The sequence below is a fragment of the Salmo trutta genome, chromosome 3 (genome assembly GCF_901001165.1).
Source record: "Salmo trutta chromosome 3, fSalTru1.1, whole genome shotgun sequence".
NCBI classification, from domain to species: Eukaryota; Metazoa; Chordata; class Actinopteri; order Salmoniformes; family Salmonidae; genus Salmo; species Salmo trutta.
The window spans coordinates 45,481,361-45,504,845 of record NC_042959.1 but is presented as its reverse complement, the minus strand read 5'-3'; the positions used below and the strand labels follow the sequence as shown (position 1 = coordinate 45,504,845).

General features: G+C 45.2%; 1 protein-coding gene across 2 annotated transcripts in view; it reads left to right on the top strand.

Moving 5' to 3' along the window:
* The first annotated feature begins 6,888 nt into the window (after positions 1–6,888).
* Positions 6,889–23,485, top strand: part of LOC115176121 (nuclear factor of activated T-cells, cytoplasmic 1-like) — a 64,598-nt gene continuing 48,001 nt past the window's right edge. The window contains exons 1-3 of one of the 2 annotated variants that reach the window (XM_029735958.1): positions 6,889–7,445; positions 11,136–12,252; positions 14,180–14,336. In XM_029735958.1, coding sequence (XP_029591818.1) covers positions 7,313–7,445; positions 11,136–12,252; positions 14,180–14,336 — 1,407 coding nt within the window. In that variant the 5' untranslated portion in view covers positions 6,889–7,312. Of the gene's footprint in view, positions 7,446–9,156; positions 9,549–11,135; positions 12,253–14,179; positions 14,337–23,485 lie in introns of those variants that run through there. The other variant, XM_029735963.1, reaches the window with a different exon arrangement.

Below are 23,485 nucleotides of genomic sequence, written 5' to 3'. Positions count from 1 at the left end.
ACAGTCTATGACTTGGGTTACTGGAGTTTTTGACCAATTTTGAGGAACATGGTTGGCTGTCATACATGTCAATCCAGAGCATCGCAAACATGCTCAATAGGTGACATGTCTGGTGAGTATGCAGGCCGTGGAAAAACTGGGACATTTTCAGCTTCATGGTATCTCTGTGCATTGAAATTGCTGTCAATAAAAGGCAATTGTGTTTGTCCGTAGCCCATACCATAACCCCACCACTGCTATGGGGCACTCTGTTCACAACATTGCCATCAGCAAACCGCTCGCCCACATAATGCCATACACGCTGTCTGTCATCTGCTCAGTACAGTTGAAAACCAGATTCATCCATGAAGAGCACACCTCTCCAGTGTGCCAGTAGCCATCGAAGTTGAGCATTTGCCAAACTGCAGTCAGGTCAAGACCCTGGTGAGGACGACGAGCACGCAGATGAACTTCCCTGAGACGGTTTCTGACAGTTTGTGCAGAAATTCTTCTGTTGTGTTAACCCAGTTTCATCAGCTGTCCGGGTGGCTGGTCTCAAACGATCACTCAGGTGAAGAAGCCGGATGTGGAGGTCCTGAGCTGGTGTGGTTACACGTGGTCTGCTGTTGTGAGGTTGGTTGGATGTACTGCCAAATTCTCTAAAACGACGTTGGAGGTGGCGTATGATAGCGAAATTAACATTCAATTCTCTGGCAACAGCTTTGGTGGACATTCCTGCAGTCAGCATGCCAATGGCAGGCTCTCTCAAAACTTAAGACATCTGTAGCCTTGTGTTGTGTTACAAAACGGCACATTTTAGAGTGACCTTTTGTTGTCCCCAGCACAAGGGGCACCTGTGTAATGATCATGCTGTTTAATCAGCTTCTTGATATGTCACACCTGTCAGGTGGATGGATTATCTTGGCAAAAGAGAAATGCTCACTAACAGGGATGTAAACAAATGTGTGCATAACATTTGAGAGAAATACATTACATGTTGCATTTATATTTCAGTTCAGCACAATTTCAAGACCTCTGTAATGTATATGGTAGGTTAGGCTAGTCTAATTTTGGTATTTGTGAGGTGAATATATTTTCACTTTTTTACCCAGGTCAATATTATTTGCATTCACCTGGCTCTTATGTTGTAATACAATTCTAATGAGGTCATACACTTGTAACCGTGGCTATGGATGTTCAAGTTATTTATGAAGTAGGCCAGGGGTCGTCAACCTTTTCTTGCCCAGGGATCCCCATCATACATTAGAATTCCTTTGTATTATTATTAATATGTTTATTGTACTTTTTACCCATTTTCATGATATCCAATTGATAGTTTACAGTCTTGTCCCATCACTGCAACTCCCGTACGGACTCATGCGTCCCCCGAGAGCCATGCGTCCCCTGAAAAACGACCCTGCCAAGCCGCACTGCCTCTTGACTAACCCGGAAGCCAGCCACACCAATGTCAGCGTGCATGCACCTGGCCACCACAAGGAGTCGCTATAGAGTGATGGGACAAGGACATCCCAGCTGGCCAAACCCTCCCATAACCCAGACGACGCTGGGCCAATTGTGCTCTGCCTCATGTGTCTCCCGGTTGTGGCCGGCTGCGACACAGCCCGGGATCGAACCGGTATCCGTAGTGATGCCTTAGACTGCTGCGCCACTCAGGAGGCCCAGAATGTTTTGTTTTAATTCACGTCTTGTCTTATCATCAGGTAAATGATAATGGAAAGTAGAAGTAATCAACATTTTAAAATAAATAGGTTTAGTTGATCCTTTTTCATTATTTTGACCTCCCAAGATTATTTTGACCTCCCCACATTATTTGTTTTACCTTTATTTAACTAGGCAACTAGGCAAGTCAGTAAAGAAAGACATCTTATTTACAATGACAGCCTACCAGGGAACAGTGGGTCAACTGCCTTGTTCAGGGGTGGAACAACATTTTTTTACCTTGTCAGCTCAGGGATTTGATCCAGCAACCTTTCGTTTACTGGCTCATCGCTCTAACCGCTATGCTACCTGCCGCCCCATTATAATTATAATTATTTATTTATTTTTATTTATTTTACCTTTATTTAACCAGGTAGGCAAGTTGAGAACAAGTTCTCATTTACAATTGCGACCTGGCCAAGATAAAGCAAAGCAGTTTGACACATACAACAACAGAGTTACACATGGAGTAAAACAAACATACAGTCAATAATATAGTAGAAAAATAAGTCTGTATACAAAGTGAGCAAATGAGGTGAGATAAGGGAGGTAAAGGCAAAAAAGGCCATGGTGGCGAAGTAAATACAATATAGCAAGTAAAACACTGGAATAGTAGATTTGCAGTGGATGTCACGGTTGTCGTCGGTGATGGAGGACCAAAACGCAGCAGGTATGTGTATGCTCATCTTGATGATTATTTATTTTCAAAATGAATACCAAAATAACAAAACACGAGAACTAACGAACGAACAACAACAACAAACAGTCTGGCAAAGCATAAGGCTCAACACAGAACAATCACCCACAAATAACAAACACAAACACACCCTAATATATGGGACTCTCAATCAAAGGCAGATAGACAACACCTGCCTTCAACTGAGAGTCCCAACCCCAATTAACCAAACATAGAAACAGACATACTAGACTAAACATAGAATACCTGAAAACCAAACAGTGCCCAAAAACCCCGGAATACTTAAACCAAATGCCCCTTCAACAAAACACACCACCCCGAACCACATAAAACGAATACCCTCTGCCACGTCCTGACCAAACTACAATACTAATTAACCCTTATACTGGCCAGGACGTGACAGTGGAAGAAAGTGCAAAGTAGAAATATAAATAATGGGGTGCAAAGGAGCAAAATAAATACAGTAGGGGAAGAGGTAGTTGTTTGGGCTAAATTATAGATGGGCTATGTACAGGTGCAGTAATCTGTGAGCTGCTCTGACAGCTGGTGCTTAAAGCTAGTGAGGGAGATAAGTGTTTCCAGTTTTAGAGATTTTTGTAGTTCGTTCCAGTCATTGGCAGCAGAGAACTGGAAGGAGAGTCGGCCGAAGGAGGAATTGGCTTTGGGGGTGACCAGAGAGATATACCTGCTGGAGCGTGTGCTACGGGTGGGTGCTGCTATGGTGACCAGCGAGCTGAGATAAGGAGGAACTTTACCTAGTAGGGTCTTGTAGATGACCTGGAGCCAGTGGGTTTGGCGACGAGTATGAAGCGAAGGCCAGCCAATGAGAGCGTACAGGTTGCAATGGTGGGTAGTATATGGGGCTTTGGTGACAAAACGGATGGCACTGTGATAGACTGCATCCAATTTATTGAGTAGGGTATTGGAGGCTATTTTGAAAATGACATCACCGAAGTCGAGGATCGGTAGGATGGTCAGTTTTACGAGGGTATGTTTGGCAGCATGAGTGAAAGATGCTTTGTTGCAAAATAGGAAGCCAATTCTAGATTTAACTTTGGATTGGAGATGTTTGATGTGAGTCTGGAAGGAAAGTTTACAGTCTAGCCAGACACCTAGGTATTTGTAGTTGTCGACATATTCTAAGTCAGAACCGTCCAGAGTAGTGATGCTGGACGGGCGGGCAGGTGCAGGCAGCAATCGGTTGAAGAGCATGCATTTAGTTTTACTTGTATTTAAGAGCAGTTGGAGGCCACGGAAGGAGAGTTGTATGGCATTGAAGCTCGTCTGGATGGTAGTTAACACAGTGTCCAAGAAGGGCCAGAAGTATACAGAATGGTGTCGTCTGCGTAGAGGTGGATCAGAGACACACCAGCAGCAAGAGCAACATCATTGATGTACACAGAGAAAAGAGTCGGCCCAAGAATTGAACCCTGTGGCACCCCAATAGAGACTGCCAGAGGCCCGGACAACAGGCCCTCCGATTTGACACACTGAACTCTATCAGAGAAGAAGTTGGTGAACTAGGCGAGGCAATCATTTGAGAAACCAAGGCTATTGAGTCTGCCGACTAAGGATGTGGTGATTGACAGAGTCGAAACCCTTGGCCAGGTCGATGAATACGGCTGCACAGTATTGTTTCTTATCGATGGCGGTTAAGATATCGTTTAGGACCTTGAGCGTGGCTGAGATTGCATAGCGGAGAAGGTGCGGTGGGATTCGAAATGGTCGGTAATCTGTTTGTTGACTTGGCTTTCAAAGACTTTAGAAAGGCAGGGTAGGATAGATATAGGTCTGTAGCAGTTTGGGTCAAGAGTGTCCCCCCCTTTGAAGAGGGGGATGACCGCAGCTGCTTTCCAATCTTTGGGAATCTCAGACAATACGAAAGAGAGGTTGAACAGGCTAGTAATAGGGGTTGCAACAATTTCTGCAGATAATTTTAGAAAGAAAGGGTCCAGATTTTCTAGCCTGGCTGATTTGTAGGGGTCCAGATTTTGCAGCTCTTTCAGAACATCAGCTGACTGGATTTGAGAGAAGGAGAAATGGGGAAGGCTTGGGCGAGTTGCTGTGGGGAGTGCAGGGCTGTTGACCGGGGTAGGGGTAGCCAGGTGGAAAGCATGGCCAGTCGTAGAAAAATGCTTATTGAAATTCTCAATTATAGTGGATTTGTCGGTGGTGACAGAGTTTCCTATCCTCAGTGCAGTGGGCAGCTGGGAGGAGGTGCTCTTATTCTCCAAGGACTTTACAGTGTCCCAGAACTTTTTTGAGTTTGTGTTGCAGGAAGTACATTTCTGCTTGAAAAAGCTAGCCTTGGCTTTTCTAACTGCCTGTGTATATTGGTTTCTAACTTCCCTGAAAAGTCACGGGGGCTGTTCGATGCTAATGCAGAACGCCACAGGATGTTTTTGTGTTGGTTAAGGGCAGTCAGGTCTGGAGAGAACCAAGGGCTATATCTGTTCCTGGTTCTAAATTTCTTGAATGGGGCATGCTTATTTAAGATGGTGAGGAAGGCATTTAAAAAAAATAAACAGGCATCTTCTACTGAAGGGATGAGGTCAATATCCTTCAAGGATACCTGGGCCAGGTCGATTAGAAAGGCCTGCTCGCTGAATGTTTTAGGGAGCGTTTGACAGTGATGAGTGGAGGTCGTTTGACCGCTGACCCATTACGGATGCAGGCAATGAAGCAGTGATCGCTGAGATCTTGGTTGAAAACAGCAAAGCTGTATTTAGAGGGCAAGTTGGTAAGATTGATATCTATGAGGGTGCCCGTGTTTACGGCTTTGCGGTGGTAGCTGGTAGGTTCATTGATCATTTGTGTGAGATTGAGGGCATCAAGCTTAGATTGTAGGATGGCTGGTATGTTAAGCATGTCCCAGTTTAGGTCACCTAGCAGCACGAGCTCTGAAGATAGATGGGGGGCAATCAGTTCACAAATGGTGTCAAGAGCACAGCTGGGGGCAGAGGGTGGTCTATAGCAGGCGGCAACGGTAAAATACTTGTTTTTAGAGAGGTGGATTTTTAAAAGTAGAAGTTCAAATTGTTTGGGTACAGACCTGGATAGTAGGACAGAACTCTGCAGGCTATCTCTGCAGTAGATTGCAACACCGCCCCCTTTGGCAGTTCTATCTTGTCTGAAAATGTTGTAGTTAGGGATGGAGATTTCAGAGTTTTTGGTGGTCTTCCTAAGCCAGGATTCAGACACGGCTAGGACATCCGGGTTGGCAGAGTGTGCTAAAGCAATGAATTAAACAAACTTAGGGAGGAGGCTTCTAATGTTAACATGCATGAAACCAAGGCTATTACGGTTACAGAAGTCATCAAAAGAGAGCGCCTGGGGAATAGGAGTGGAGCTAGGCACTACTGCAGGGCCTGGATTCACCTCAACATCGTCAGAGGAACAGAGGAGGAGTAGGATAAGAGTATGGCTAAAAGCTATGAGAATTGATCGTCTAGGACGTCTGGAACAGAGAGTAAAAGGAGCAGGTTTCTGGGGGCGATAAAATAGCTTCAAGGTATAATGTACAGACAAAGGTATGGTAGGATGTGAATACAGTGGAGGTAAACCTAGGCATTGAGTGATGTTGAGAGAGATATTGTCTCTAGAAACATCATTGAAACCAGGTGATGTCATCGCATGTGTGGGTGGTGGAACTGAGAGGTTGGATAAGGTATAATGAGCAGGGCTAGAGGCTCTACAGTGAAATAAGCAAATAAACACTAACCAGAACAGCAATGGACAAGGCATATTGACATTCAGGAGAGGCATGCTTAGCCAAGTGATCAAAAGGGTCCAGTGAGTAGTGAGGTCGGTTGCGGTCATGGCGATTCAGACAGCTAGTTGGCAGAAGATGTTCTGTTTTTATTGGAAGAGGAAGTGTAAACTAACATAGCCAATTAGCTAGAAAGCCCACGCCAAACGCATTTTCGCTAAGAGCAGCTGTTTAGCTGGTTAAACAAAGGTTAGTGTGTTGGCAAAAATGTATGTCCAAGTCAAGAAAGCTTAACAGCAGCCAGCGACAAAGCCTATTTCCTCAATATTAGTAGTTGAGAAATAGAAAGTTAGAAAGAAGATATTATCCTATTATTTTCTACTGTAGGTATCTAATAAAACATGTATTTATTATGTTGCTGCTAGCGATAGTCATAACAACATTGAAATTAAAAAAAAGATTTGTTCCATTTTCTTTTGTTTTTGTATTTTTGCGGACCCCTTGCAGTGCATCGGCGGACCTCTAGGGGGCCTCGGACCACCGGTTGAATACTCCTGAACTAGGCTATCTGTATTCAAAACTGCCCAAACTGACCTGAAAGGTGAGCAATGAAAGACCCAAATAAATAGTCGAGGGTTTTCAAAACACCTCCCGACTCCCTCCCACGTATACAACAATGGAATCTCTTGGCGAACTCGCTCAAGCGTCGTCAGTCCTCCAGAAAGGAGCTTGTAGGCAGCGATAACGTCATTCCTAGAGGGGCGGCGCGCTGAACAGGAGGTGTTTTCCAGCTTTAAAAGGGATGGAGCCAGCCCCTTCTGACAAGCCCTGTGTCACAGCTACCGGGAGTCTCTGGAAATCTTAATAAGGCTAAAGCATAACAAAACGACAGAAAAACTCATCTAACCATCAGACCAACCCCGAGTGTGTGAGAAGTGCTGTGAAGATAACCCTTTCGCATACTCTGCTCTCATTTCCATGTCAGTTTCTCTTGGAGTGCTGTCACGTAGATGAAAGTGTTTGAATTAATCTCAAATCAGCATTCGAGTTTACTTTTTTATTGACAAATAATGCGTTTATTTTTGTTTTGATTAATGCACATTTCTACAGCCTGAAATAGTTTTTTTCTCTCGCAGTACTCATATGATACTACCTGTGATATTATTGTCAACCGTCACAACCACAAAAGTAGACCAATCGCAAGTTGAATGCAGGATATCAGCTGTTTGAGACTCAGCTCCAAATTCAACTTTGGACCAGTCCTCCCAGCGGCTTTGGGAAAGGAACGAGGATTGCAGTTTCTCAAGTCTCTCGCTACCGAGATGAAGTCTGCAGAAGAAGGTAACCGGCTTCACTTGTCTAGCCTATATTTTCCCTTAATTTGACGTGGCAATGTTCAAATGTTATTATCTGACTGGAGTGCTTGTGTCATGTTTACTTTAATGATTCTTAAATCGTGAGTTGCTATCAATGAAATCATGCTTATTATTATGACGTTATACACTATAATCGTTGCAACCGTCTGGGAAGGTTTCTTCAGCTACCAATAGGTGTCGGTGTTTTCAATACAGGAGTCTCCTAAGCGCGCAATTGATGCTGTGCGTGTCGCGCTATACCTGACGCGGTGAGGGGCATCCATATGATAACCAGAGCCCGAAGTGCGCGAGTGACACTTTTATAGCAATGTGTAGGCGACATTTGAGTGCAAGGAACGCTGTTTTTGGTAGGATACACTCATTTGTATGTTTTTCCCCAGGCTTCACAATGCCCTTATTGTCAATAATTAATCATTCACAGCCCACATTTTGATGTATTTATTTGACCATGTTGATTGAAAATATTTATGTATGTTTTCATGGTTGTGCTTTTCAACCTTGACAAATCTACGTCATGCATGCACACATACTTGGACCATCCACCTCACTGACGGTGCTCTGTCTGCCTTGACACTTAATTCATGATGTAGCCTAGGCTACAGGAAGTATTCCAGTGCTGATGTCATGGACTTTTTGTGGTTTGAGGATTTCATTTGTCTTTGAGGTTTCGAGACATGGACGGGTGAGGGCTGTGTTATTTATTCATTTCAGTCCCTCGTAAGACTCATAATTAATAGCAGGCACATGTGCGTTTGTGTGTGTTTGTGTGTGTGTGTGTGTGTGTGTTCGCGTGCACGCTTGGTGTGTGTGTGTTTCTGTGTGTAGCTTGCTTGGCTGGGGTAAATGCATAACCACTCTGCTTCACCAGTCTGCTGACAACTGCAGTATTGCAGACATACAGTCAGACTCCTTTCCCTGTGACCCTGTATGGTAGCCTGTACCATCATGCCCACACACACACGCAACCCCTCTCTCTAAGGTGACTTAGCCACAAAAAAAGGTGCTCGTGATAACTGACTGCAAGCCACGAAGCCTCTGATTTTCTGAGCCTACATATGACTTTATCTGTGACCACCTAGCTCTTCCAGAGGTTCACTCTGACTGGACCTAGCAGAACCCCACCATCGGTGTGAATAAAACCAGATTGTATTTAGAGACATGCAGATTGACTTGGTCCCATGTGCTGGGGAAAAGGATTTATGGATGGTAATAACAAAACCAGAGTGAAAACATTTTGGAATATGGTGACGAGAGAGAAAAGCATGCATTGTGAGGCACTTTAAACTGCAAACGTGTATACAGTATTAATAGTGCCATGAATTTGCAGATGTTATTACTTACTGTCATAAAAAATTCCTAAAAGCAAGTCACCGAAACAGAGATTTGAGATATCATCATTCCATAGAGCTCTCACCCCCAATTTGCTATCTGTCACTTTGTTAGTTCAGGCGTTCAGCAGACAAAACCTGGAAATGCAAAGCTCAAGATCGGCAGAGATAACACAAATGAGTGAAAGTCCCGATGTGTGTGGGTGGATGTAGCTCATGTGTTAGAAACAGAGAGTGTGCTGAGGCATAGTGTGCGCCACACACACACACACACCCACCCACACACACACACACACACACACACACACACACACACACACACACACACACACACACACACACACACACACACACACACACATACACACACACACACAAACACAGAGAGAGAGAGAAGAGGGAAAAACAACTTGCAGTCATGCCCTGTAGTCAGTAGGTGTGTACCACCCCTCCTCTAAGTCACATTAGGTGGAGTGAGAAAGAGATCTGCATCCTCGGCACTAGTGGAGGGTCTGTCAGGAACGAGCACCAAAAAAGAACAGCATCCCTAAAGAGAAAAGGAGAAGACAAAACAGACCGACAGAGATAGACAGGCAACAGTTTGAGCTGAGGTGTTGGAGGCTGTTCTCATCACCCTGCTGAGGCAAAGATGAGCTCCCTTCGTGAAGAACCAGAGTTTGACTTCAACTTTTTGTTTGAGTACAGCCAAGGGGGAGAGTGTGGCCACAGGCCTGACAGAGGTGGGTGGTGAAGGATCTCTGGATAGGGGTTGGTGTGTGTTCCTGAACTTGTGGTAGCTCAAACGGTTTGGGGGATTTCTTTTGCTCTGTGTGTATGTTTTACATTATGCAGTTGAGCCTAGTGTGATTATTTTCATCTGTTTGTCAGAGCTGACTTATTCCCATGCTTTTTTTCATGTTTTTGGTGTGTACTTAATAATACATAGGCTACTTAGACCATAATAAGTATAGGACAATAAATATTTTGTTGTCCTATCTTGCTTAGCGGAATAATTTACATAGTGGCATTTGGGCTTGTAATTTATTATGATTACAGATATTAGACAATCTAATCACTTAGTTATGTTTGCTTCCCTTATTATTACAAGCTTCATTAGTGCCCTTCGGCCCTTTTGCTAAGAACATTTTACATTTGCATACCCTTCCTTTGCTTTCTCCACCATAGTGTGCTTTAATGTAAGTTTGTGCGCCTGTAACATTTCATACTACTGTTAAATGCTTCATTGAGCAAAACATTTTTTTTTTATGAACTACTAGATACAATTAGAATTTAACCTGGCACTGTTTCTGGAAATAGTCCGTCGTGACCTAATTTTAGACAGTCTACCCACGTATTCTGTGGTGCATGACAGGTTCATCATTTCATGTGATGTGCTGTTTGCGTAGAGTTGTGGTTAACAAATATAGCACACAAGCTGGAAGGGGATTGCCCTACTCTAGTACACTGCACAACATTTGATTGGTATTCATTTGAGATTGTAAAATAAAATGACCCTTATCAGACAGAAATCATTATATTGTCGCAATTGTGTGAATTGTTCAAGTAAATGTTTCTGTGTTTGTGTGTGTCTGTGTGGCAGATAATGTGTGTATGTACTGTATGTCTTTGTGTTTATGTGTGCAGTATACATGTCTGTGTGTGTCTGTGTGAATCTGTGTCCAACAATTTGTGTCTGAGCATGTATTCTGTATGTGTGTGATGCCTCAGCAGCTGTAAACTCTCTGACTTAATCACGAGCTCAAAGCAAAGCAGAGTGCTGTTAGCGTTCGACATGGGCGAGCCCTAATTCACTCAGTGAGTGAAGCGATCAATCAAATAAGGTATCCATCACTGCTTTGCTGGAGGAGGTTCTATAGTCTAGAGAGCACACCATGGATCTCTGCACAGCTCCAGATGGACTGTTAACAATCTGCTGATATCTCACACATTTCATTGGACCTTGATCAGTTCAATAGGCGTAGGGTTTAAGGGATAATTTGGGGATTTTGGCAATGCAGCCTATTATCTACTCCCCCAAAGTCAGATGAACTCCTGGATACCATGTTTATGTCTCTGTGTCCAGTATGAAGGAAGTTAGAGGTAGTTTTGAGAGCTAATGCTAACAAGCATTAGCACAATGACTGGACGTCTATGGGTATCTGCTAGCCTGCTATGTTTTATAACCTGTAATATAGCTTTTATAAAGGCGTTATGAATACATAGGTGACCTAAAGTAAATTGTTACCAAAACTTCATGAAAAATACTGTTTGTGATGTTTCTATGGTGGCCTATATTTACAGTGCCCTTGTGTGTTTGTATTTTCCAGATGCATATAGCTACACTCCAAATGTCAGCCTGTCCCTGCCACTGGGCATGGGAAATCCCTGTCTGGCCACCCAGTACCACACACTGCAGTCCAGCCCCATTATCTCCGTGTCCTCCTGCCACCAGACAGGCTACGGTCTCCACGATCACAACAACCACAACCCAGCCCAGGGCTACTACATGTCCCACGGCCTGAGGCCTAACGGTGCCCCGGCCCTGGAGAGTCCTCGCATCGAGATCACAGCCTACCACCAGTACCCTGAGGAGGAGGTGGAGGAGAGCAGCAGTATGGACCACATCGTCCACCACAAGAGGGGGGTCAACTCCATTGTGACCCTGACGCTGCCAAACGCCGATGGCTACCGCGACCCCAGTTGCCTCAGCCCGGCCAGCAGCGTGTCATCACGTAGCTGCAACTCGGATGCGTCGTCCTACGAGTCTGGCTTTTACAACTATGACAACTCATCCCAGAACTCGCCATGGCAGTCTCCTTGTGTCTCTCCGAAAGGCTCGTCCTCTCTCCTCTCCTGCCCACACGCTCCTCTCGGCCCCCCCTCGACCTCCCCCCGCCACTCGCCATCCACCTCCCCCCAGATCGGGGCCCAAGCCGAAGAGGGCTGGGTGGGACAGGGGCCCTGTGGAAGCTCCAGGCCCAACTCCCCGGCTTGCAGCGGAGGAGGTGGCGGTGTTGGCGCGGGGAAGAGAAAATACAGCTTCAACGGCACCACCTACAGACAGCCAACCTACTCGCCCAACCAGTCGTCCACGCCTTCCCCGCGCGGCTCGCCCAGGGTCAGTGTCACAGACGACAGCTGGCTGGCCAACACCAACCAGTACACCAACTCTGCCATTGTGGCGGCCATCAACGCCCTCACCACCGACGGACTGGTCGACATGGGCGAGGGCGTCCCCGTCAAGGCCCGCAAGACCAACCTAGACCACAGCCCCACCATGAGCCTGAAGACGGAGCCAGGAGGAGAGGAGATGGGCCCTGGGAGTGAGCTCACCCAGGAGGACTACATCTCCCGCCTGCCTTTCAAGAAGGAGAGCTACTGTGGGGGCTTCCTAGACGTGCCCCAGCACCCCTACTCCTGGTCCAAGCCAAAGCCCTACCTCAGGTAGGTGGAAATAAAATATTGCTATAATAATTTATTATCAACAGTTTAAAACAAAGTAATTTTGACGGTGCCAGGGAATTTACTTAGAACATAAGGCAGCATTGTTAAGTGTTATTAGGCCATGAAAAAGACAATGAAGCTCATGGAGGCGTTTACTTCTTTCGAAAGATTTATGGACTAACATCCAACCCGTCTACTCCTTTTTCCCACACGAAAAACAGTTCCTCCACTTGCACCGCTATTTTGCCATCCCAGGTTTTGTCTTGTCTTTTCCCAAATATAGACCTGTTTATTTATTGCAAGTGCTAAATTGTTTTTGTCTTCATAGACCGCAGAGAAAGGCAGCAGTCGAAACGTAGTCGCGGTATCGCTTCCAAGAGGGCTTCTCTTTGAAGATACAAAACATTTCATAAATCATATTTCGCAGGGAGGAGTAGTGGAGCACATGTGCCCTGTTACCATAGAAACCCCCGCACAAACAATACACACGGATAGACATACACACACACAGACAGACTCCCTTCTTAACAAGGCAACCTTTTCAGTTCATGGCGACCCTTTCTCCGTTTTCTCTTTCCTGCCCTGGCACACTTTCCTGTTGGAAATCAAATGTTTGATTAAGATAATGCAGAGACAGGAAGTGATGGTGACAAGCTTGCTCAAGGAAACAGTTGGTGGGGTAATCACACAACCGGCTTCCCTGTGCTGTCATGTGCCCCCTCTCCTCTTTGGCCACTAAACATGATGTAATGTTCGGCCAGAACAGATAAAGCCTGAGAGGAGGGAAATCAGTTAGTTTTGGGTCAACAAACACTCTGAAAGTTCCAAGAGGATGCCAGAGATTGCTTTTCATGGCCAGCCTTTAGGTCAGGGGTTTTATGCTTCACAGGCATCCGGCACAGTGAAATATTGTCTCGCAAATGTTTGTTTTGGTTCAATATCTCTGCAGTCTTCACATGGGAAGATAGGCTAATTCCCTGGCGGCATCTGAACAATGATATTATGAGTGGCCAGCTGTGACACTTTCTGAGATACCATGGTCTTTCGGGTTGTCAGACAGTTGTCTGGTTACTTGGTGAGTTGTTTATTTAAAAATAAAAGACTGAGTGGGATTCAATGATTTTTGATGATAGCTCTACTTCTATTATTGATACCGCCAATGCACTTAGGTTATCTATGTTAAGCCTTTAGGCATGCTGTATCATTGTGCTGCTGAAATGACTATGCCCCCTCCACACACTTAGGAAAAAATGCGCTATCTAAAACCTGAAAGGGTTCTTTGGCTGTCCCCATAGGAGAACCCTTTGTTGGAACATGGAACCCAAAATGGTTCTACCTGGAACCAAAAAGGGTTTTACCTGGAACCAAAAAGGGTTCTCCTTATGGGGACAGCTGAAGAACCCTTTTGGAACCCTTTTTTTCTAAGAGTCCACTTATCGACACCTGTCACAGCAATATAAAAACCACACAGCAGACTAACCAGACCACATGCTTCTTTCATTTAGTTTCATTTAGTTTTCATCAAAAGAGCCGTTATTGCCCAGGCTTTAGGAATTACATACGTCAGGCTAGGACTTCCATTGATTAGATTAGAGCCAATGATGAAATGGAAAGGATCAGGACATTATTTAACAAGGGAAACAGAGATCTGGATTTAAGTGAAATGGATCCGTCATTGTGCATGCGTGCGTGCTTGTAGGTAGCCTGGTGGTCCTGTCTGTTTGTATTTTATCCAACTCCTTTCTGGTTTCGTTCATTGTCATGCCATGCATATGTGTCCATGTATTGCATGATGTCTACAGAAGAGTTGGCTACGGCTCATACAGCTGGGACCAAGCTATTCTGTAGATTCGTATTTATATTATTAAATTATAAATACTATCTGTATGTTCCACACAATACCAAGCACGATCTCTCTTCCTCATAGCTCCCTGCCCGCCCTGGATTGGCAGCTGCCATCTTGCTCTGGCCCGTACAGTCTGCAGATCGAGGTGCAGCCCAAGTCCCACCACCGTGCCCACTATGAGACAGAGGGCAGCCGCGGGGCAGTCAAAGCTCCGTCCGGAGGTCATCCAGTCGTACAGGTACCTTTCTCAATAATGTGTGTGTGTGTGTAGGTGTGTGTGTGTGTGTGTGTAGGTGTGTGTGTGTGTGTGTGTGTGCACCTGTGCGTGCATATATGCGTACGTGTGTTCTCTATTATTAATGTCCCTTGAAGCCAGGAGTCAACCTACTTCAGTAAGAGGTCACTGTGGCTAGCAGTTGCACATATTGACACAATTAGCATGGAGCAGGACCATCACCTCTCGTTATTGTGCTTGGCAATGCTTCTAGAGCTCACGTCACTCTCACCACAGCGGTCCAACACAGAGCTCCTTTCTCTCTAAGGCCGTCACGCTGATTTACTCAAGGTGGGGACCCTGGTAAGCTGCTAAGACATAGCAAATACAGTATAGCGTAGCACATTGCCTATTAGAAGGGCTGAGCAAATCCTCTTCTCTTGGTCCAGCTTGATGGTTCCTACTTCTCTCCAAAACACTCAACATGTGTTGTTAGCACTGCAGGCCGTTTTCCAAATAGATCTTTTCAACACAACTTAACATGCTGAGTTTCAAGTCTGACAACAGCTGTTGCGCCCAAGAAGGTGTTGTAGACATAGCCTGTCAAGTTTCAGTTTCTCTCTCTAAATTAAAGTAATTACACCCCTTCATTAAAACCCTTTGTATAACGACATAAAAGTGCACTGTTGACATTGTACTCTGTTGCACTGAGAGACTTTGACCAACGTTCAGTGTTTTGGTAGGTGAAACTGAACTTGATTTAGTTTAGTTTATACCACTTTGTGACAGGCTGTATGTCAGGCTGGGGTCTAAGGAGTGAGTCAGGAGTAGGGAATTAGCGTCCTGTATGTGTACGTGTGGGAAACTTTTCCAAAGTGGGTGATGGTATTGATGAGTTACTGTCTTACTACACAGATACTTTAGTGAAGTGAATTGAAAAGAAACTCCCAACACACTAAAGCCTGCATAAACCCTGACGAATGTCTATTGAGAGCATCAAGCATCGAGGCCCTTTTTTTTTTCGAGGCCCGTTTTTGATTCTTCAGAACCTATCTCCTCGCCTCCTTCTCTAGCTGTATTGGACTGACTGGAAGTTTGTTGGCAGAGAACGATTAATGCAGAAGATCAGGTAAATACTTGATACACACACACACACACAACGTTAGCAAAATGAAGACAGGACTTCATCATATCTCTTCCCTGTGTGTAGGATGTGGGGGCACATAGTTCTTTCTTTCTTTCTCTCTCTCTCTCTCTCTCTCTCTCTCTCTCTCTCTTTCTTCACTCATCCTGTGCAGTCCCCAGGGAGGCTGGATAGGGGTGATAGGGCATGTTGTAGTCCCTGGGGTGCCCTGCTGTTATGAGAAATGAGTGGCAGGCGATTGGTGGGTGGTGCAATCATGGAGAATGGGTGAGTGTTTAGTGATGTGGGAGGGAGGGAGGGAGAACAGGGAGTACAGGGAGAGAGGGAGATGGAGGGAGAGAGAGCACATGCAGAGAGAGATGTGATGAGGGCAGACGGAGAGAGTGAGGGCACAGGGAGTCACCAGGCAGGCAGGCAGCTGGGTCTCGGCTGTGTTACCCCCAGAGAGACTCTGCTTCCTGCTGATTAGGGCCCGGGTGGCCATGGGGTTGGGTGGAGGGAGAGGAGGAGGGGTAGGGTGAGGTGAGACTAGTCCCAGAGCCCATCCGATGTCTCCTCCCCCACCACCATCCTGGCCCAGTGGGCCTCCGCATCACTGCCGATGTTGCTCCTCGTGAGCCACTCATTCCTCAAACCTCTCTCCCACACCGACATTCCCAATGCTGGCTAAACCTGCACAAACACCAGCACTGGGGTTTTGGCTCAGGGTTGGACAGGCACAACATCTGTGAGTGATTGTGACATATCCCATTGCTGTGCACAACAGTTTAAAAATAACATGTTGAAAAACATGATGAGACACTGTGTCTCTAACCTATCAGTTAATGAAGCGTTGCAGTACACGCTATGACCCCAAGAGCACTGACTGACAAACACCTGACTGAAAAACAGTTACTCAAAACACTGTTTGCTACCTTTACAGCGCCACTGTTGCTGTCTTCATGACCGCTCAATTTGCTATCACGGAAGTCCTCCTGTTGCTCCTACTTAATGAACGGAGGTGTTTTTCTCATCCCGGCTGCGAAACACACAGGCTCCCCTTTGTTTAGGAAACGTCCCTTTGTAACAGTGACATCATGCTCAGCTCTTAGCTCCGTCTCCTCCACCATACCGCTCTCCACCAGCCCCTCTTGCAGGATGAAGATGTAAATCTGCGGAGGCCCCGAGCTGCAGCCCGCTGCCGCAGCCGCACACTCATGGTAACCTCCAGATTATGGGGTACACTGACTGCACTCTGCTGTCAGTATCCTCTCACCCCCACCGGTTTGCTTTCTGGCTCCTCGATCAAAAATTCCATCATTTGTTTTTGGAGATCGCTACAGCGCAGCCTCTTCTCTTGATGATGTCCCACGTCCTGACCCCCCGCGGCCACTTTTCCACTTTACTTACTGGCTGCAGACCACAGCGCCCATTAACGGGATGGAGGGTCTTCTGCTCTACCCCAACTACCCTCCCAGTTCCCCCCCTGATGATTCACCAGGCTCCCCTCCTCTCACCACAGTTATGTCCAACGTCTACAACATGGTTTCCAAAGGCATGCTCAGCCAAACCTGATCTTCTACCTTCTTTTACACCAAAGACCACCACGTCACGATGGGATGGGTTTTTCCAAAGAAACCGATATTATGATGGAATTGAATGATTGCCAAAGTGGAATTACATGGAATTATATTTGCATTGAGGGGTAGCGACCTGGGGACGTGACCCTTTCGGGGAATTTCATTCAGGTATACATTGAGACAAGAAACCGTAGGAAACACGTAGACATGCACAGGGCACACAGTGTTAGACAACACCTGTAGAATATTAGACCCATCACACAGTGTTATAGTAAGTACTACATATGGATAGAGTATATCTAGAATGACATGAAGAACCTTAGCATATGTGCCGCTGGTTGAACATGTGCCGTTTCACCTTGACATCTATGCTGGCTGTGTAATATCTTCGGCAACAGCTCCAGTAAATGTACGTTCGCTGCGAAGACTGTCATTTATTGTGTTTTAAATCTGGTGCCGCCTCTTGTTTAAAACATGAAAGATGCCTTTTGTTCTTCCACGCAGACTCCTGGATTGTGTTCATTGACGAACACCGTAGTGAAACGTTTCGCAAACAGATATGAAAATGAGCATTTCTTATTGGACAAGTTCTGATAGTACCTCCCTGTTTCATTTCATTTCGAGAGCGTTTTTCTTTTCATTTCGAGAACTGTGTTCTAGGCCTCCGAGGGGCTTCCCTTACTCACAGCCTTGGTATATTGGGCAACGACTAATTACCATTAAACAGCAACTGGAAAGAATTGGACTAAATGACTGCATTTTCACTGGTTTGAGGTGAGGACCAGAAGCCGCCAGATTTATGAGGCAAAACACTGGTTGCCAGCCTTTATATCAGGGGTAGACTGAAACCATCTATACATCACTCTGCCCAAATGTAATACCCTGTACCTGGGCTAAAACGTAATGCCTAGACATTTTGGTAACAAGTCGTTCTTTTATTTGGAATTTGGACTTTGCTGGTCTAGACATGGGCCAGGACTTGAAACGTTGCCCTTGATTACATAACTTTGGGGAATACACTTAAATACACACTTTGAGGAATATAGCCACTTTGTCGCTTGTATAAAGAAGTGCCATTTGGAACTAGGGAAACCCAATACATTAACAATTCACATGTTGATATATGCATACCGTATGACTATGAGGCACTGGAGAAAGAGGAGGAGAAAGGGGATAATGAAGACAGCATGGAGGGAGAGAGACAACTTGGACGAGTGTTTGAATTGGGTACAGCGAAGTCTCGCCGTGTGACTGTCAGCACTTGAGAGAGGGAGCGTGAAAATGGGGGGGGAAACCTGAGCTGCCCTCCCTCCTCTCCCTTCTCCCCTGCTTCCAGTCTTCTCTCCCCTCCGCTGCATGCGCCACGTGGACCACGAGTCATGACATTTCTCCAGGCGGTGATGAAATCTCTGGGAGCTGGAAAGAGTCAGAGGGGAAGAGAGTGTTCCTGTGCAGCCCCATATTCACACTCTCCCCACAGCCCAGACTGTGCTGCTACTCACCAGCAACTCACTTTCTTAAACAAACATGTGCAAATCTTTTCTCTGCCATTTTTCAACCAGGTCTGTCTCTAGATCTTGAGCGTAACACTTACACGTGTGAAGTCGAATTTTTATGTAAACAGAAAGTAAACCAAGGTAATAAAGCAACAGCTACAAAAAAATAATTAAAAACAACTTCATTAAGCTATCACTGACAAGGACACGTGATTCTCATTAAGAGGACATAGCAAACACGGTTTGAAAGCCCATAGGAAAAACCTCTTCCAAGCACCACCATCTCAGGGCTGAGTTTTAGCAGCCGTGATGATGGATCTGTAATGGTTCATGTGAAATGAATGGTGGAACAGGACGGGGTGAGCTCTGGTTTCTGAGCTCAACACCCTCAGAGTTACACATCATCAAAACCCAGTCTGACCTAGACAACCCAGCTGTGTACAACAATTAATGCTTCAGCTGACATGTACAAACTGTTTAATTTGAGATTTCGGTCTATCCTGCATGGCACGTGTTGGAAGAGGAGAGGCTGTCTAACTTGCCAGTAGATGGTGGTTAGAGGTGTAAATGAATTTGGCACATGCAGTGTCAGAAGCTGGTGTAGTGTGACTGCAGCAAATTACGCTTCGATTCAAATTCGGTTTAGAAGATCTCAAAGATAAATATACGTAGCCCAGCTTGACTACATTCATAGCTTAGCTAAACTCATCTGGTCAAGATTAGGCTTTGTATCAAGACGCATCGATGGCTAGAGACACAAATATGAATTCGGATTCACAGGTGTGCGAAGCCTCTCTCGTTGAACCACACTTAAACTTTACGACGGTTCCTCAACTTTGTCTTTTCTTATTGCCCTTGTGAGGATTTAAAATGAAGAAGTACATTTTGCGCTCAGCTTGTGGTTGGTGTGTGTGGACTAGGGAACGTCACAGGAGCAGAGAGGGAAAGAGGTAGAGGGGATATGGGAGAGGAGGGCTGAGGGCTGAGGGAGCACATATGGTAAATTTATTGAGGGAGGTCGCCCAGGGGGGACCCTACCACGTTCCTTGGCTGTTGGGAAGACCAGCATCACTGAGGGTTGCTTGAAGTCATTAATCACTTCCCGACCCCACCGGAGGACGCCACCGTCATCGTGCGCTACCGCAGCATTGCCGAGTGAAGGGATAAAGACTACCCCCAACACACACACTTCACCTCTTGTGGTTTATCCATATGCAGACAGATGAAGGCTGAGGCTGAGGTAATGGTTGGAGGTCACAAAGAAATGCAATAGCAAAGTCTACCGAGGAGCAAAGCTCAAAAGGGACAGAGGATACAGGCTTAGCAGCGTGGCAGCCTGCCTTTTATTAAATCATAAAGAAATTATGCAATTTCTAACAGACCGTTTTGCGTTTTCAAATTGGTACCTCATGCCCGGTTCCATCGGTTCCGTTGTAGCATGATGGTACAACTTTTTCCTTCCTTCTCGGTCGACTTGTCTATGCGTAAGTAACTGGTAGCATGTGGCGGCTAAGCGTAATTACCACTGGTGACACCGTAAGTAAAATATAACAAGGCGAGCGGAGAGAGAGGGGTCTGCTGGTGAGATCACTGCATGGATGAAGTGCTCTCTAGAGACACAGAGACTTCAAGAAGCGCCTGACCCCAGCGTAACTCACTGATGACTAGCATGTGTGACTAGCACACAGCTCAGGACAGCTGCTGGAGAGACACTGTGTGGAGCTGTGAAGACGAAAAAAAGGGGAAAGTGAAGGAGGAAAGGAGAGTATAGCCTGCTTAACTAGTTCCCTTGATATCTGAATCAAACAAGTGATGATGTCAAGTCGAGAAGTAGAAACCCAGATCGTTTTGTGGTGATTGCTGCTGGTTTGTCCATTATTGAGACCCTTGGATAGCATACGTCTAGTACTGTGCTATACTGTGTTGAGAATCACCAACAGAGAGCTACTGCATTAGCAGGCGTGAGCATAACTCAATATGTCGCACCAGCCAAATTATGCCTTCAGTTTGTAGATCATCTCACCTCACCTCACTTGTTTTCACAGTCACCTGGCAAGTTTATCGTCAGTTTGTCTCACCAGAGCAAAATGAGCTCAGTCTTTCTTCACTGCCTTCATAGATGCGTGCAGATTGTGTCTTCGGTTGGTCATTCCCCTTTGTGTTTGGCAGAGTGGGGTCCTAATTATTGGTTGTTACCAAGTGTCAACATGGCCAACAAGGCAGACAAATTACTGTAGACACAATATTCCAATGACGTATTTCTCTACCTTCACTTACTCCCCAATCCCTGACCCCTCGCAAAGGTAATTATAAATCCATTAATCAGATGATGTCATAGGTTACATGTGGTCTGTGTTTTGTTCTATGACTCAATCCGTTAAATAAACACGGAGTCGCTTATTCCGTTTGACTCGCTGTTTTCACTCGGACACAGCAGCGCTGAACTTCCATAAGACTGAACTTGAAGAAGGGGATTTTGAAATGATACACTTTTATTGGGGAGATAATTGAGCAATTTGTGGGATTTTTTTCAGATGGACGTTGTTTGGTTAGACCTGTCTAGGAATTTTTTTGTGACGGTCTCTGATGTGGTCAAGGACCTAGCTGTGTGAAGCCATGGAGGTCTGTCCATCGTTACCCAGTGCGAGATTTGCCTGTTGACTGTTCGGAACGGATCCCCAATTTTTGGAGGGTTTCTAGGTTTGGAGATTCTTCCAAGTCCACATTAAATGCACATTCGCACACACACACACACACACACACACACACACACACACACACACACACACACACACACACACACACACTTGAACAAACGTTGCCTGGGAGCTGGGAGGTCTAGAAATTTGGTTGCACCAGAAGTGGTCCATTGGGTTAGCAAATGGGCCTGGGTCAGGATTCTTACCCGAAAATATCTGGAAAACATTCACCACATTGAGGAATGTGCACCTCTGCCAATTTCTCCTGAGGTTTAAGTAATTTCCCCCTCTCCAAATGGGTTTCAACCATCCCCCATGCTTCTTTCTGCAGACAGTGTTGTTGTAGATGGTTGCAGTTGTTTTAGATCAGGGCTCTCCAACCCTGTTCCTGGAGAGATATCCTCTGCTAGGTTTTCGCTCCAACCCCAGTTGTAACTAACTTGATTTAGCTTATCAACCAGCTAATTATTAGAACTAGATGCGCTAGAATAGGGTTGGAGTGAAAACCTACAGGATGTTAGCTCTCCAGGAACAGGGTTGTAGAGCTCTGTTCCACATGGTTGTCCTGGTTGTTTTATGGATGTTCTAGGTGTTTTTGTTGCTGTTCTAGAAGGTTGTCCTGGTTGGTCTATGGTTGTTTTAGATTATTCTAGTTGTTCCAAGGTTGCTAAAGGTTCAATGAACTGACAGGCATCGCCTTCTCACCTATCTCTTGTTTGGCTATTGGGGCCATTGGAGATCACACTGAGCAACACTGTCTGCTAAGTCTATTGTACTATCTAGAAGATGTAGTAACCATCCCTGTTTTTTGGTGTACTTGCTTTTATTGGGGAATCAGTAGCAGCTAAAGGTGGTCTGTGAGAGGAAGAGGGGAAGTGTAAAACTGTTTGAAGTGGTGGTTCCAATACAGGAGCCTCTTTCATCTCTGTGTGACACCGTCTCTGGTTCCGCTTCAGAGCTTCATAGGCCTTAATGAAAATCATAATGCAGGTTCATAAATGCCCAGAGGCCAAGGGGTTGTATGTTGTCAGCATGCTAGGCACATGTATGTGAATGTTTTTAAAGGGAGTAAGCTACTTGTAGAGATTAAGCTAGCCTTGCTTCACTGTGATCTGATGTTTTCTTTGTGTGAAAGTCAAGCTATCCAAGTAAATGTGGATAGAGTTTTCTTCTGTATTTTGCAACCCAAAAGTAAGTAGCTTGAGCTCATAGGAGCTGGAGCCTATCTCCTGCTTCTGTAGTGTGAGGCAGCTTAATATGACAGGACACTAGTCTATCGCAGGGCCTTATCCTCAATCAATCTCCTGAGTGCCAAGCAGAGACGCATTGGGACCCATTTTTACAGTCTTTGGTATGACTCGGCCAGGGATCGAACTCCCACGTTCCAATCTCAGGGCGCACTATAACCACAAGGCCACTAAGTTTATAAATTCCTGGGACCAAACGCAGAAGAATGTCGTCAACCATGTAGAACAAACAGACGACCTAAGAAATATGAACAAATCGATAAAGAGTCATGACGTTTTGTTTCAGCTGAGTGTGCGTGACTTTTGACCAGAATTGATATTTTCTCATAAACATTAGTATTTTGATATTGTGTGTACTAGTCATTTATTGAACACATGTGTGGAGCTACTAATCATCTAGGATTTATTGTTCTTGAGATATTGCTGATCACATTAAAAAGCAATTCTATGAAGGATTGCATTTAAAATACTTAATACGTATGGTGCACCAGCAGAAATATTCAACATAGATTGCCAAAATACTGTTTATGATTACCCCTTATGAATTCAACTCCTAAACTGACATGGAAATTAATGTTTACTAACGTTAGTCCATTGCTGAGGGGATCAAATCCTCATAAACATTGTGCATTATGCTCAGAGGCAGACTTTTAAATTATCATCTTGGTTTTCTATTTGGTCTCCAAAATGGTCACTTTCCATTGAGTCACTGTCGACTGCTATCCTCTCCTTGGGCACTTTTTTTATGGCGCCTGTGAGGTTTTAATGAACAGTGAAGTGATGGGAAGCCAACCTCTCCATCAGCACTTGTGTGTCTGGCTGCCCAGAAGATCTCTACCCCAGACAGACTACCTCCAAAATATCAAAACTCTCTTTAACCCTCTCCTAAAGGGATGTACATTAACAAACCGCTCCCAAATTAAAAAAACAGAAGATAGCAAGAATCTGGAAACGGGTCTCCAACCCAACCGGAAAACAAATCCGACCAAAGGGCCTATTTTCTGAAACCTCTCCCCTAAAAACCTTTC